At 39.4% G+C, this 15,711-nt stretch overlaps 1 protein-coding gene across 1 annotated transcript; it reads left to right on the top strand.

Annotated features, from left to right (window-relative positions):
* The first annotated feature begins 3,478 nt into the window (after positions 1–3,478).
* cdadc1 (cytidine and dCMP deaminase domain containing 1) lies at positions 3,479–15,709 on the top strand. The gene is made up of 11 exons (XM_058619795.1): positions 3,479–3,709; positions 4,676–4,776; positions 4,992–5,169; positions 6,571–6,874; positions 7,949–8,155; positions 9,371–9,495; positions 9,730–9,779; positions 11,868–12,037; positions 12,126–12,315; positions 13,677–13,722; positions 13,820–15,709. Exons 1-11 carry the CDS (start codon positions 3,616–3,618, stop codon positions 13,918–13,920), a joined length of 1,566 nt encoding a protein of 521 aa, XP_058475778.1. The 5' UTR covers positions 3,479–3,615; the 3' UTR covers positions 13,921–15,709.
* The last annotated feature ends 2 nt before the right edge of the window (positions 15,710–15,711 follow it).

The raw sequence follows: 15,711 nt of genomic DNA, 5'->3' as shown, positions 1-15,711 counted from the left end.
TGTTGCTGTGGTCTATGTGAGTGAGTGCTGTGTGCAGAGCTGTGATAACTGCATCGTCTGTTGATCTGTTAGTCCGATATGCAAACTGGTGTTGATCGAAGTCCCGAGGGTTTGCAGCTTTAATGTGCGGGATAATTAATCTCTCAAAACATTTGGTGATAATGGGTGTGAGAACAACTGGGCAGTCATTCAAACAACTCACTGTGTTTTTCTTGGGTACTGAAATGATGGTGGCAGCCTTAAGGCATGTGGGAATGACACACTGTAGCAGCGAGAGGTTGAATATGGTGGTGAAACACACCTGCCAGCTGGTCTGCACAGGCCTTAAGGATGCATCCAGAAACCCCATCAGGCCCTGCTGCCTTTCTGGAGTTGACTCTGCTTAAGGTGGTTCTGATCTCAACCTCAATCCAACCTCATTTGGAACATCTCACTGAACACATTGCTCCATTAAAGGAATGCAAATTTGGTCTTCTGATTGGGTACAATTTCCCACTAGAATCATTGCCCAGAGAAGTTGTATGCAGAGAGGAAGACCAACCATTTGCACAGAAAACTGATCTAGGTTGGAGCATAGTGAGTTATGGGGACCCAAGTGAGAGCTACACTGATGCTATTGGAGTAAGTCTTGCATCATCACATCATAGTAAAGCAAGTGCTACCTGCAACCATCAGTTAAGCTTAAAGGTCTTTGCACACCGGAAGCTTTGCAAATATACAGAAAGTAGCAGCAGAGAAATTTTCATTGCATCATATTTATTTTTTATTTTATCTAACCTTTATTTAACCAGATAAAAGACCCATTGAGATCAAGATCTCTTTCACAGGGGTGACCTGGCCAAGAAAGGCAGCAGCACACATCATAGTTAAATAAAAAAACAGGAAGGCAGCAACTACAATACAAACATGGAAATACAAGAGTACAACTAGACAAACATAACGTGCAAGAGTTGTGGTCGCAGTAACAATTTAAGAACACAGGCACTGTTCAATGGATTTCTGTTGTCTGTCTTTTAAGATGGAGCAGAAAGCTCCCAGTGAAATAAAAGCTTGCAATTTAGGTTCAGTTTGGAGGGTATTCAAAGCTGAGGGGGCAGAGAAACTGAAAGCTTTTTTTCCCATTTCGGTCCGAACGCGTGGAGCAGACAAGTGCAAAATGTCATTGGAACGTAAGGCATAATGGCTTCTGGTTCACTGAAGAAAAGTGCTTATATGACAAACTACTCCTCAAGTCTGTGGCCTCTTCAACACACGCAGTGTCGTGTAGGGAATCAGCGATCATAATCCTAATTTTTCTTTTTTTAAATAAACATGTTGAAGACAACTATTTAAATGTTATATAGATATTTAAAAATCTAATATCTTCAGTATTTGTTCCCTTCCTTATTTTGTATTTAAGTGACTACTTGTTTTACAGGATATGAAAAGCACAGGTTACATGTTAGCCAGTCGTTTGTCGCCCCCTGGTGAAACAAATTGATACTTTTCAACAAGTAAATACAATAGTACGTCTCTGCAATCCGGAGACAGTGGTTTCAGGCGGCTGCAGTCTCAGGCGGCCAGGTGTTTCCTTAACAGCGCCACCTAACGACTTGGATGATCACAGACTGCAATTTCTAACTTTTATTTAATTTCTTATGTTCAGTACAATATAAGAAACTTAAGTAAGACATTTTCTTTAACATGCAAACAGTTAGATAAACTAAAAACATTGAAACAAGATGAAGAAAACTATATATATATATATATATTCCAAAATGACCCAAATTATAAAAAATAATAAATTAAATAAATGTATATGAAATCAAAAGGGTTTGCAGTTTCTTACTGCATTTAGTAACATTTAGTTCATTTCTGGAAGTGCATTAACAAGTAAGGGTTATTGCTACTAATTAACACCTTTAGCTAACTACTTAGTTCTAAAGGTTTATTCCAGCCAAATACCAATAATAAATATAAGAGTTGCATGTGGGGAAATCTTTGTAATTAGAACAATTCGTTCATTATCAGGTAAAATGTAGATGGAATTATAGGCTATGAAATGTGCAATTTTTACAAAATCTCAGCTAGATATTTCAACAGCTGGAGAGAGAGGAAAAACACATTTCTTTCTGTTTGTTTGGTCTTTTTCACAGTCATACACAGAAACAAACATGTAATAGACCTTGGGTATGGCAATACAACTGAACAGAACTGAAACAAATGAACATAAATGTAACAAAGTTCTCTAAACATTGGGAGAGATGTTGCCACAGCATTTCATGATTTGTAAATTAGTAACCTTGTTTTCTCCCCCGTTTTAAACAGAAAGGGCCACCAAACTCTGTAAAAAAGCATTAATTAAATCATCTCAAATAACAATATAATTTCAGACCAACACAAATTATATTGGCTCCAAAATATCCCTGCTGGCAAATCACTGTTTCCACAAATCATCAGCTCTGGTTTGGTCAAAATAAACACTTAATTCACTAAATTAATGATGCCTAAATTATGGGGTTAGATGGTTTTAGCGTCAAGTGTGTCATGGTGTTTTGTTTTTTAATTAATACGATGGAAAAAATGGTTTAAACACACTTAGAATAGAGCATACACTCTCCTGTGTAATTCAAGCATTCAAAATAACGTCAAAAATAAAATTAATTTCACATTCAGTGCTACATCATCTGGTATAAACTGCTGGAACCACATGAATTCAAGCGCTGTATTCTGTGTTCAACTGATGGTGCTGTTAAGAAAAGCCGCCTAAAACTATGGCCGCCTGTAACTACTATCTCTCGGTTACTGCAGACTTCTTAGTAAATAGACTTCTCTTTGCCCCGCCCTCGCGTGTACGTCAAGAGGCGCAAATAATCCAGTACTTGGTGAAGTTACCGATCATTAGCCGGATATAAATAGATAACCTTGAAATGAGAGGTCATATTTCGCATATGAACCATGTACAATGCATTTAAACAACTCCACAAAGTGAACACAAATATCAGTAAGTTACTAAATTTAACTACACTTTATTGTGTTCTAGTTTCGTTTCGTTAGGTGTTTATTTAATAGTTTTAGTTTATTTAATAGTTTTAATAGTCCAGGGGTGGAGTGGCTTAGTGGTTATACCGGTACCATGTGTGCGAAAGACATCATGGTCGCAATGGTCGCAAGTTCGACTCCACCCCTGGCTGAGTGTACTTAATTCCATTGCAAGTCGCTTTGGATAAAAGCATCTGCTAAATGACATGACATGTAGTTTAAAGTGCTCGCATTAAGCAGCACAATGCTGGCTATATCATGATATTTTGAAGTCATTGAGAAATAACACGTACATGTAATTAAAACACAGCCATGTTTTGGTTTTAATTTTATTTTATTAATATCACTTTAACTCAAAGCACCTTTATTGCATGTTCCCTTTGCTGTTTCGCAACGCCTGTAATGCTTTTATTGTGAAATCACTGAACGGAAGTTGGATTTGTCCATTACAGCTTCACACTGTATACACCCAACCAGGAAAATGTAAATACAAGTGGATGCGTGTATTATTTGAACTCTGTTGTCTTGTCGGTCGTTGTTAATTTTCTAAGCCCGGGGGTGGAAGTTATTATTCCACTTGAAGGGGCAGCGTGGATGGAGGGGGGTGAGATAGGTCACCGAGCCGAAACGGCCAAGCCAGGTCGAGAGACGAGAGATAGCAGCACCCAGACTGAGAGCAGAATACAAGGTGAGCTATTCGGGGAAACTAGTTTATACTGTGACATATAGTCTTTTGTTGTACAAAGTCGATTTGGCCCACATAAATAAAACCTAATGTCGCAGCTACTTTGACATTGCATAATAACCTTCACAGCTGTCTCCAGTTCAAATGTATGTATAATGATTTTCTGTAGATACTATTATTACTATTATTTGTAACAATAAGATGTCAGTATTGACATACATTTCCATTCAATGACCTACAGAAACATGCTAACTGGTGGTAGTAGTAGTAACTAGTAACATTCTGTTGCAAATTCAAGCCAACACACTTTTCATCTCGTTGCCATTTTTGTACAATATTGAATAGTTTAGATTAGAAGAAAAAAGGTTAGTAGGAAAAAACAGGTTTTTCCTGATATGATGACCTGGCCTGGTATTCAGTTGTTTGGAAAAATATTACCACAAGGCTAAATTTACTTGCTGACCCTTCCTTAAATCAATAGCGTTCTCTGTCTGAGAAGACAAGGCCTGCATTATTATTAGTATTTATTTTTCATATATATTTTAATATTTTGAGATTTGGATGCAATTTCTAATACCAAGGTTTCCATATTCCTCCAATTCAATGCATTAAACAATAGTTTGTACATTTCAAGGTTTCTCTCTCTATAACAAACCAGAACTGACCACTTTCCCCACTAGGGAAGTGCTTTAACTTTGTGGGAAACAGAACAGCGTTGACATAGGTTTGCCCTATGCTTTCTCAAGTTCAGAACAATGTGATTGGAAGAAAAGATTTGTCCTCTGTTTCTGAAATGTCTGGAATAAATAGCCTCAACTCGGGCGCAATGTTCCAACACTGATTTTTCCCTCACATACTCAGCAGTGTACTCTCTCATACCAGTGAGTGTAATTACCGCTTTGGTGTCAAACAATAGAGAATATGACTCTTTGTTCACTTATTTTCTTTTTTCAATTGTCTTTCCTCCAGGCCATGGTCCCAGGTTATCCCGGGTTAATTTGTTTACCTTACTGAGTTTATGGATGGAGTTGTTCCCTCGGGAACAACAGGAAGAGGATGAAACCAGTCAGGTTTGTAAAAATATGCACAGAAAAGCGAAATTCTACAAGTCTGTATGAAACCGGTATACCGATAACTGATACCGATATCAGTCTGTTACAGTCATTTTCGACCTTTTAAGCTCTGAATCTGTTAACAACACATTTGTGCTAGCCATTTCAAGCTATTTCAAAGACATACAACCAGTATCGGTTACCAGTATGGTTTTGAATGTGCTGTTTTCCAGGTTCGTGGGATGGGTCTGGTGGTGGTGCAGGACAGTAAGGTGGTGGGATTCCACTTTTCAGGAGTGGAGCTCCATGCAGGACAGGCAGCCATTATCCAACATGGCTCATGCTTGGCTGACTGTCAGCTATACTTCTCGAGGAGACCCTGTGCCACCTGCCTTAAGATGATCATCAATGGTGAGAGATGAGTGGAAGGAAAGAAAGAGATTTTATCAGTACTTCTTTATATTAGGGATGTCCCAAAACCACTTCTTTGTGTCTAGTTCAATACCAATATTACAACTTTGAATTTCTACTTATACTGATCCAATTGTCTTTTCCACTTTTTATAACTAAGCTGATTTGTTAACACCTAGCTTTAACCAGCGCTTTAAAATACATGATGCTCCTTCAGCAAAGCAAGATATGTACAGCCCTCACTCAGCTCATGCTTTGCAGCCTGTACTTTTGATTTTCTCCTTTTCTGAAAAATGATTCATTGATTTTGACTAATATTAACAGGTACTGGATATTGGATTAGCTCATTCCTACTTTGTGTATTCAGTGATTTGAAAGCAGCATTTGGTTGCACCTACTCTTTGTGAATTGATTTCGAAGGTTCGGTCATTATGGTTCAGAAGCTTTTACAAAGCTTAAGACAAATATACATTCAGGACAAAAAATTAACATTTCACAAAACACAATGTGAAATATAATAACAAATATATACATTAATTCATGCTAAGTAATATTTATTGTTGCTTCTAGATATAAGCATATATAATGTGTTTCATTTTGCACTCTTTTGTCTACCTGCCGAGGGGCAACAGGTGCAAATTAGCGGCAAGCTAACTCTGGTGCAATAATTGTCCCTACAAAAAATAACCAATTTAAGGTCCCTGAAAATAGAATTATCTCTTCTGACTTTAGGAAAAGGTGCCAGTAACCACCTTGCCAAATGTGAATGATTAAAGTTGCCAAGTGTTTAAAAATGTCAAATTCAGCTTTATTCTTTGCTCTGAGACTGTGGGGGCGTGGTTGCTATAGCCGTTGCACACGCTCATTCTCATTCATACACTACTCTGGTTTACACTCGAGCAGTTAAGTGGGGCTCAGAGTTTGTCAACGTCACGGTTCATCACTGTTTGTACAGAATATTAATGTAAACTCTCCAGTAACATGTAGAGAAGTGACGTTTTCACTGTTTTGGTGGTAGTTTAACAACATATTGCACATAAGCAGAGCTTGTTCCTCTTTATCAGCAGCTCCTGCAGCGTCACTGCACAAGTCTGCTCCTCCTTCTCTTCTCTACTTTATTTCCTTATCTTTTTAGATAAAGTGTCAGAGCTTTTCTGTGTGTTTTTACATCCAGGTAAGACACATTTGTGGAACAAAGAAATCTCAGCTAGCTAGCAAAAAAGGCAGTAGTGTAGGAGTAATGTGCAGTAACCCACGAGTGAATGGAAGACCAGAGTTAAAGCCCTCCTCAAACATGGTTGAACTAACTATAACTCCTGTGCGTTATTAAGCCATCACATAAATAATGTGTGAAGATAAGAAATGCTGAATTTGCTTACCATGATCCATGCTCTTCTTCAGCTGGAGTCAGGCAGATCTCCTTCTGGCCCGGAGACCCTGAGGTCAGCGTGCTCAAATCCACGTCCAGAGACCATTTGCACACTCACTCCCACAGTCAGCTTGTTTGCATCACAGAGGAGGCCGTACTAGACGCCGTTGCAACCGAGACGTTGAAGTCCAACAGTCGTCCTCACATCTGTGTGCTGCTGCAGCCACTGGCACCTGCACTAGGTCAGTTTATTGAAGAGACATCCAGAGACTGTGATTTCATGGATAAAGTGGCCGATGATGAGCCAGGCCTGAACACAGAGGAACTCTTTAACAGGTACTGTATATTACATTCATACAAGGTTATCATGTCTATATTGTGTCATGAGACATGTTATGGTCTTAGATTTCGTCATACCAAACATTCAAACTGGTACAGTTGTAGGCTCAGTTACCTTTTCTTCATGTGGCAATTACTGTAGCTATTGTACTTGTTATTGAAATGAATGTCAGTGTCATTACTGTTGTGTTGTTAACCTGTACCTGTACTGTCTCTGGTATTGTTCTTGCCTCTCTTTCTCTCTCTCTGTCTGTCTGTCTGTCTGTCTGTCTGTCTGTCTCATTTTCCCACTCATTCCTGCGTCTTCCCTTCCCCTTGTCTGTCAACTCCCCCCCCCCAATGTCTTGTTTTCGTCAGAAAATCAAACATTTTCCCTCATAGTTTTTGTCTAAGCTAACACGAGGGATGCACTGAAATGAAAATTGTTGGCTGAAACACTTGGCCAAAAACTGAAACTGAAACACAGAACGAAATTATTATGCCAAATATGTTAAATTGTTTTGTGTAATCTAACTTCGTTGTTATGGCTGGGACTGTGTGTACTTACCTCACTAAAGTCAAGGCATTGCAATTGTATAGATTAATATTCAAGCTTCAAATAATAAATCAATTAAGAAACTATGAAAATATTTAGACGGATCTTATCGAACATATCAGACAACGAGTGTACATGTCCCTTATCCGGTTTCTGTGCGCCGCTCCTGCACTGTGTGCTTCTCCATCTCCAAGCGGGCTCTCCGTATCCAACGCAGCCTGGATCATTTCTCGAAAGTGCTGCGTTATCCCCACATCCAAGTGATGATCTTTATGACAAGTGCAGGGGATCCGAGTAGATCTTAGTAAAACATGTTGACAGACTCTTAAGAGTGCACTTTTCATTGTTTTCACTCAATAGTCCGTCTCAACCTCTTTGTGTAGAAGACACAATTAAGGGAATAACGTCTGCCACATGCATCAGATGAGCTGATCTCGTTATTTAACTGCTCAAAGCAGCTTTGAGTGGTCACCAAGACTTGAATAGTGCTATATAAATACATACCATAGGTTCAAGAAATTGTTTCTGTTTTCCAGAGAACGACTGAGGCACCTGAAGGATTTTTCCAGACAGTTCCTTGTCGAGGCGCCTCAGCAGCATCAGGAGATCTTGATGCACATGGGTCTTGATAATTACTGTGTGGAGCCATACTTCTCAAACCTGAGACACAACATGAGGGAGCTGGTGGGGGTTCTAGCTACAGTGACTGCTGGAGTGCCACTGCAACACCATGGATTCTACAGGTTTGAAACTTGTTTTAATTAAGTTGAATTAAGTGAAACTAAACTTAAGTAGGGAGAGAGAGTCTGGCAACCTGAGAGTGATGTTAATCAGTGTGTACAGAGACTTTGTGACTTTGTGAAATACAGTCCTTGTCCAGCTGCCCATTGTCCGAGGAAGCTTAGGTAAGGAGAGGGTGAGTTTGACATCAAATGAGAGGAGAAGGTGATCAGCATTAGCTAATTCATCAGTTGCACGGTTGGAGGGGGTGAGACCAGAACAATAAATTAGATCTAGGATGTGAAGGATGTGACCTTTTTTTAACTCCTTATTTATTTTCAGAACAGTACATTGCAAACATTGTATTATTCAAACCTAACTAGCCTATACACAAAATGACAAGGATATCCACTCTGAAATCTAAGTGTAAACAACATAAACACAACCCTGCTGAAATAATTGACAGACAGAAAAATAGATAATACAAAATATAAAATAAAGATTTTGAGAAAATACACAAGGGTCACAGTGATAGTTATCCACTCCATGATACAATAAGTGATATGCCCCCTCACTTCTCCACTCTGTCCCAAACTCAGGTATTCGGTCAAACAATCTGAAGTTGAACCTCTGATAAACACACCTACTGTGACCTGATTTGTCCGGCATTCAGTCACTGATGTAGAGAAAGAGAGACAATATGTTGTTTTTCGGTTATTGTTGAAGTGGTAAAGGTAAGAGGTAGTTAATCCGTCGGAAAGCCAACCATCCACCGTGATGCTATCTCTGTTTAACCCCTAGATCATCTTGAAATAAACTCCTCTTAGCTATTGTACTGGACGGTATTTCCAACTGACTGACTGACTGACTAAGGGGAAACAAAAGGTAAAAGAAAACTCTTTTTGTTGGGGGGGGACTGAGTTTCAGTGTGAGGTATCTTTTTGCGAGATTGACTTGAAACCTTGTTCAACTTAACAACTCTCTAGACCGGTATCAGCCTCAGACGTTAAATACCTGCTTCTTCCCACTGGTTAGTCAGAACTGAAGAAGCCTCTTGGATGAGTGGTGAAATGTATTCAGCTCAACTCAAGCAAGTCCAGTCGCCCACAGCTAACTACTGAAGAAGATTATGACCTGGAAACTCCTGTGACAGTTTAGCTGCAGAAGAGGGAGTTTAATTACACTTGAAATTATTCTTGCATTTTTCACCCATCCATTGTGTTATTTCTTTGATGCAGAGAACGGTGTTTGACACCTGAGCCATCACTCTCCAGGTCCTTCCTGCCTCCTCACGGTGAAGGAGTATCACAAGAAGTGGCTCGTCATTGCATCATCCAAGCCCGACTGCTGGCCTATAGAACAGGTGGGTTGTTCTGTAGCGCAGTTGTCAGTACTCGAGAAACCAATAAGCTGTCAGACAGTATATCCTGCTTCAGTTCGGATTCAAAGCAATTAAGGAAAATGATGACACCTTCATGACGTGTCTGTTTAGTCAAGTTATGTAACATGCCTGACATTCTTTTTATTATTTTCATTATCCAGAATAACAGGTTTAAAAGTCACTAGTTCATGTCTTGAGCTGTCATTTTCATTCCAGAGGATCCCAAAGTAGGTGTGGGTGCTGTTATTTGGGCCAGAGGACTCACGGTGAGCTCCCCTTTCTTCCCCTTCTTTGTAGTTGACTATATGTGCAAAGGTTTTAGGCATGTGTGCTGTAAAGTAAGAATGCTTTTACCAATATAGTAATAATAATTCTTAATGCAGAGTGAGCTAACAGAAGAAAAATCTGTATCAATATTTGGTGTGCGTATACTCCAACTACATTATGACTCCAACAGAGTAAAGATGATATTTCTTTTATTTTCCAAGTATAGTTTCCTTGGCTGAATATGATCCTCAACATTGTTTTTTTTTTTTTTTGCTTCTTCAAAAGAGCTGGAAAAGCACATCTTGAATGAAACCCCAGTCTGTTGCTGATGTAGTAGAGCGACCTTGTGTCTTATCATGGTGTGTAACCTGTGACATGAAAACTGACTCTTCCTCACCCAGTTTTAAACCTCACATACAGCTGTGTCTGTTTCAGTTAATGACTGTGTTTCAACTTCCATTTGATAATTGGTTAATAATAGTCCTGATTATAATCCTACAAAATCCCTGACTTTGTGCAAGAGTACCTTAAAGGCAAGGTACTCTATAGTCACACCAAATATTGATTTGATGTACATTTTTCTCCCATTACCTCACTTTGCATTTTGTAAATCTGTTTCAGGAATTCAGCGATGAACACATCAGTTAGTCATCAGAGTTAATATGCACCTCTCTTTTTGTGAGAATGTTCATTCCGTTTGAATATGTGTGAATATGTTAATGCAATATTGAAAAGGTCATTATTTAAATAAAGACATTTCACAGTAACCTTTGGTCACCGAAAGCTAATCAGTCTATCTTTAATTGTTTTAATTAAGGGAGACATATTATACCCTATTTCCCCAAGTTAAAATAGTTCCCTGGTGTCCTAATGAACATGTCTGTGACATGCTTTGGTCAAAATACCATAAGGATGAAGCACCATAGCAGTTCAATAACCCTGCTAAACCCGCCCCTTTCAGAACGCTCGGTTTTGTGCATGGTCCCTTTATATGCAAATGAGACACAGGCAAACACACACCCACTTCTTCCAGGGGGTTTCTGATTTGTCCTTTTTACAACGCTCACTCGCTCAGCTCCTGTTCCCTGTGCTCCATTCCTCTCCCCCTCCCTCCACTAGTTCTCTGACAATATCAACATGGCAGCGTGCACGGAAAACAGTGAGAGTGGCGTCACAGGAAGAGACGTCCTACACAAGGATCAAGCTGAACACTGCCGAACTGTAAATCAGTTAAAAACACTTAGGGACAGCACCGCTGATCGCTGATGTGACTGTATCAGACTGAGTCTGTGCTCCGGTCATGGAGGACGTACTGAGCAAATATTTTTAATTAGGACGTGTCAGAATGGTCAGTTATGAGCTCTATTTGACCTTTTCTTAAAAATGTGTGTGTTTGTACGTCGGTGAAATATGGTCGCTGACTAAATACGGCGACCGCTGGCCGCAGTCTGATGCGAACTGGTGCGAACACACGAACACACGTTTGCTGACTTTATCCGGCACATTAGCTTCATATATAAAATCCTCTGAGGCTGGAAGTTTGTGTAAAACACTGTGCTCCACTGTGCAGCCACCAACAGCACACTTGTCCCTCCACGTTGACATAATACCGCTCTTCCTCCCTCGCCTGCACTCTCACATTTTATAGGGACAAGGTGGAGCTAAGGTGGAGCTAAGGTGGAGCTCTCGAGGTAAACTTACTGGTGGGGCGGTAACATTCGCGGTGAAATGCGCATGCTGCCGTCATAAGCGCAGGGAATTCAACATTGCGTGTTTTATCACCTATACTTACACTAAGGGGGACCACGAAAACATGACGGAGTATTCTTTTTCCACACTTTGGCGACTGGTAGGGCCTCCAGAGTCCCAAATATAAGTATTGAAATGGTTAAAAAGTTGATTTATGCATAATATGTCACCTTTAAATTTCGAAAAAAAAGTTCCCTCATGTTGTGACTATGATGCCATGTTCATGACCTGTGGGCTAAACCCATCGTTGTTGAGTGAACTTAGCAGCTTCAGTACATGAGATTTATATATTTGTTTGAACAATCTAATGTTGCTGTTTCTCCTCCGTTTTGTCCCAGGCTGGCAGTGCTGGAATGGGGAGTCTGTCCCTAGTGGGTTGTGGGTACAACGCTTACCCAGTAGGATCACAGTATGCAGAGTATCCACAGATGGACACCAAACAAGAAGACCGACATAGACGTAAATACAGATTCATTGTCCATGCGGAGCAGAACGCCCTCACCTTCAGGTTCGACCATGTCCATGTATGCAGAAGAAAATGTTGATGTGAAGAACAGAGACAAAACATTTAAAACACTTCTTCATGACACTTTCAGGGCCAGAGACATCAAAGCAGGAGAGCCCACCATGTTGTTTGTGACTAAATGTCCATGTGATGAATGTGTACCACTGATCAGAGGAGCCGGTATCACGCACATATACACCACTGACCAGGACCGGAACAAAAATAAGGGAGACATTTCCTACCTGAGGTTCAGCAGCCTGAACGACATCAGCAAGTTGACAGTGAGTGCATTCACTTTTTTGCGTTCATTTACAGAGCCTGGGAGGTAAAAACAAGATATTTAGCTTCTGTATAACATATAATAAAATGTGTTAACATCCTTTATTTGATCCAGAATATTAGTTAATATCATCACCTGTGTGGAAAAATCCAAACAAACATACTTTCTGGGAAATTGTTTTGGGAATGAAAAAGTTTTTTCCAAATAGGTGTTGTAGTATAAACTACAGGAGATGAATGATTCATTTTTATTCATATAGCCCAACATCACAAACACAATTTGCAATGAAGGGCTTTACAGTCTGTACAGCAAGTGGCACCATCTGTCCTTAGACTTAGGTTTTCTTCTTCCTGGTGAGTACTCGTTTGGAGCAGTATTGCTGTTTTAACTGCAATACTGCAGTTAAAACTTCCATTCTACTCAAAAGAGACTCTGGGAACCACAAGCAGGCCTCCATTTTCAGAACAGTGTGAAAATGTGTGTATGTGTGTGTAGCCACTGACACTGAGCTAACGTAGATCCAACATATAACAAACAAAGACAATAACACGTGTTATTAACCCATGGGGATTTACATATCTTGTAACCAAGTGCTATTAAAGGATGGCATCTCATTCTCATGCTCTATAACTCATGGCCACAAGTTACATATCGTTGCCATGTGCCATTAACTCATTACAACGAGTTAAGTGTCTCGTTCCTGTCAAGGTTATTATAGTTAACGAAAACTAACAAAATAACAAAAACTGACATAAAAATAAAAACTAGAGTTTAAAAACTAAAATTGTAGTGAAAATGTGCTTAGTTTTCATCTGAGTAAATTTATTTCATATATAAGACTTTTGGGTTCGTATGAAGTGTATTTATTTTGAAAGGTTGTGTTTTCATTCATTCTGAAATGTTTTCACTTTGTTTTTGTTTACAATGTGGGACATAAGGCTATGCAAGGAAACATTTTATCTGACACTAACTGCATTCAGCTTCAGCAATGTCATGCACATTTTGCACTTGAGGCTTATTTCTTGTAGACTGTTATATTTTATTCAGAGATGGTTGTTCATCTATCCTAATATATTTTTTTATATTAGTATCACATAGCCATGAGTTATGCACCCTGTTCCCATGCACTATTAAGTTATGTATTTTTGTTTTTTCTACCCCCCAGGCTCTGTATTTACTAAATGCTGATTTCTGAAAATATATTGAGTGTACTGCAGAAAAAAAGTCAGTGTAAGAATACACAATATAGTATAATTGTTTGTGTTTGACTAGGCAGGTTTTAGATTTGTTGCTGGACAAAGTAGATGAGGCTCTTCCTCAGCTTTCACTGTGCTGAAGATGAATGTTTCTCTGTCTTCACAGTGGCAGAGGAACCCTTCAATCAGCTCATCTCCCTCTCATATTGCCAGTAAGTTGCCTTCAATATAACGGCCATGTTGACTGCATTCAGAAACTCTGAGCTGACCTAGTATTGTAAAAGACCATGTTTTTGTTTGCTTTTCCAGACGGTGGTGCTGGGAAGCACAGTCGACAGACTGAGCAGTCGAGCTACACCAACAAGAGACTGTGTATCAATAGAGTCCATGACTCAACTTCTGTCAGCTGAGCATCACCAAAACCCACATGATCATAGTTTATTTTAATACGTGCCATAGACTAGATCATTTCTGGTTAAATTGATATAATATGATTGTAGTCTTTTCCTATTCTTATTAATGTTGTACAGAAACTAAAATTGAACACTACACATTGTGTAGTGTTCAATTTTCCCCTGAAATTCTACATTTATTTAATGACCAGAGGCTGCTTAAAATAGGGGTTAGTGTTAGTGGTGTGTGATTGGAGGACTATGCACAAAGTCCTTTTCCAAACACTGGGTCAGGACCCACGGTTGGGTCGTGGGAGATATGTTTCTGGGCCCAAAAACGGTTGTTAAGATTTGAGTGGTTAAGACCGGTACCCTGTGTGTGAAAGACATCATGGTCGCTGTAGTGACTTGTTCTTAAAATAAAAAAACAACAAAACGAACCTAAGCCACTTGAGGGGGCTGCTGTACTGGTACTTGTAGTAGTTGATGCGTTGTCTTCCGGGTCCAATGAATGAATTACACACATCAGCGTAGTATGCAATCAACAACATTTATTTGTCTAAACAAACGGACTGAGCCGGACGCGGCGACGACGTTGACGGTCAAAAAACTTTGTGCTTCCCCAGTCAGCAGCACACCTGCCGAGTAATTACCTCTTGCTCTTATTTAACACCTTCCTGCCCAGTGCAGAGCGCCACCTACTGTGGCCTTCCATTAGGTATGGCTCTAACAGTCGCAATGGTTGCAAGTTCAACTCCACCCCTGGCTGATTGTACTCAATTCCATTGTAAGTCGCTTTGGGTAAAAGCGTCTGGTAAATGACATGTAATGTAATTTATGTGTATGTGTTTTAAATATCGGATTTGGGAATGATGTCGCCTCCGAGTTCATGACATTACAGAGAGAAGTTTGAAAAATGGAAAAACTATGGATGCCAGGCTAGGGCAGCAACATGTCTACGGATAAAACAGTACTATGTGTACAACTGTGAAACAAATACAACATTAATGGTAAAGTAGCAGTGTTTGGAATTCTAGCTCTGGGTACTGGGCATTTGGGTCATGATAGTTTGCCATCTTCAAAAAGTGGGTCCCCCATGGCATGAAACTCACTGTGTTTGGCAGTGAGAGGTAAAAGTAAACAACGAAGTGTACAACAAAGTGTACAACGAAGTGACCTCAGTGGGAGGTGAGAATGTCGCGTCATTTAAGAGGAAAATTTGCCACTAAAATAGGAAACTGTGATGCCGAGATTGGTCATTTAATTGTTTTTAAAAGGTGGTGAAACTTGTTACTGCGTTAGATGCAAAGACATCAGTACATTGTGTGTGTTTGCACAGGTTGCGATGGATCCTTTTAACTAGATTCAACTGAAGTTTGAAAATGTTTTCAAACTGTAGTCTGTGATATTGTTTTAATATATGATTTGAAGAAAGGCTTCAAATACATCAACTCTGTTTCTAGATATTGATACTAGGAAGTATCAGAATGAACGTTATCACTGGCAACAGACAGAGATTTATTTTCTTTTAGTGTCCACTCTTGGTAATTTATTTTTTTGTTTAAAATGTCTAGTACTAATAAACACGCTGTTCTATAACTTCATTGAAAATTGAAATTGAAAAGGAGAAATCATTTGAAAAGGAGAAAGTAAAACTAAATTCAGAGCGAGTGTCAGCTGTAGAGAATATAGCATGATCCATAGGCACACAGTTGGAACCACTGCTATTTAAAGAATAAGTGAAATTAAAAATGTAATGTATAAGAGGTTTATTATGAAGAATAAAGTGTAAACAAGTGACAAATGATC

Source organism: Solea solea, chromosome 2 (genome assembly GCF_958295425.1).
Source record: "Solea solea chromosome 2, fSolSol10.1, whole genome shotgun sequence".
Taxonomy (NCBI): Eukaryota; Metazoa; Chordata; class Actinopteri; order Pleuronectiformes; family Soleidae; genus Solea; species Solea solea.
This window is presented reverse-complemented; position numbering and strand designations above follow the sequence as displayed.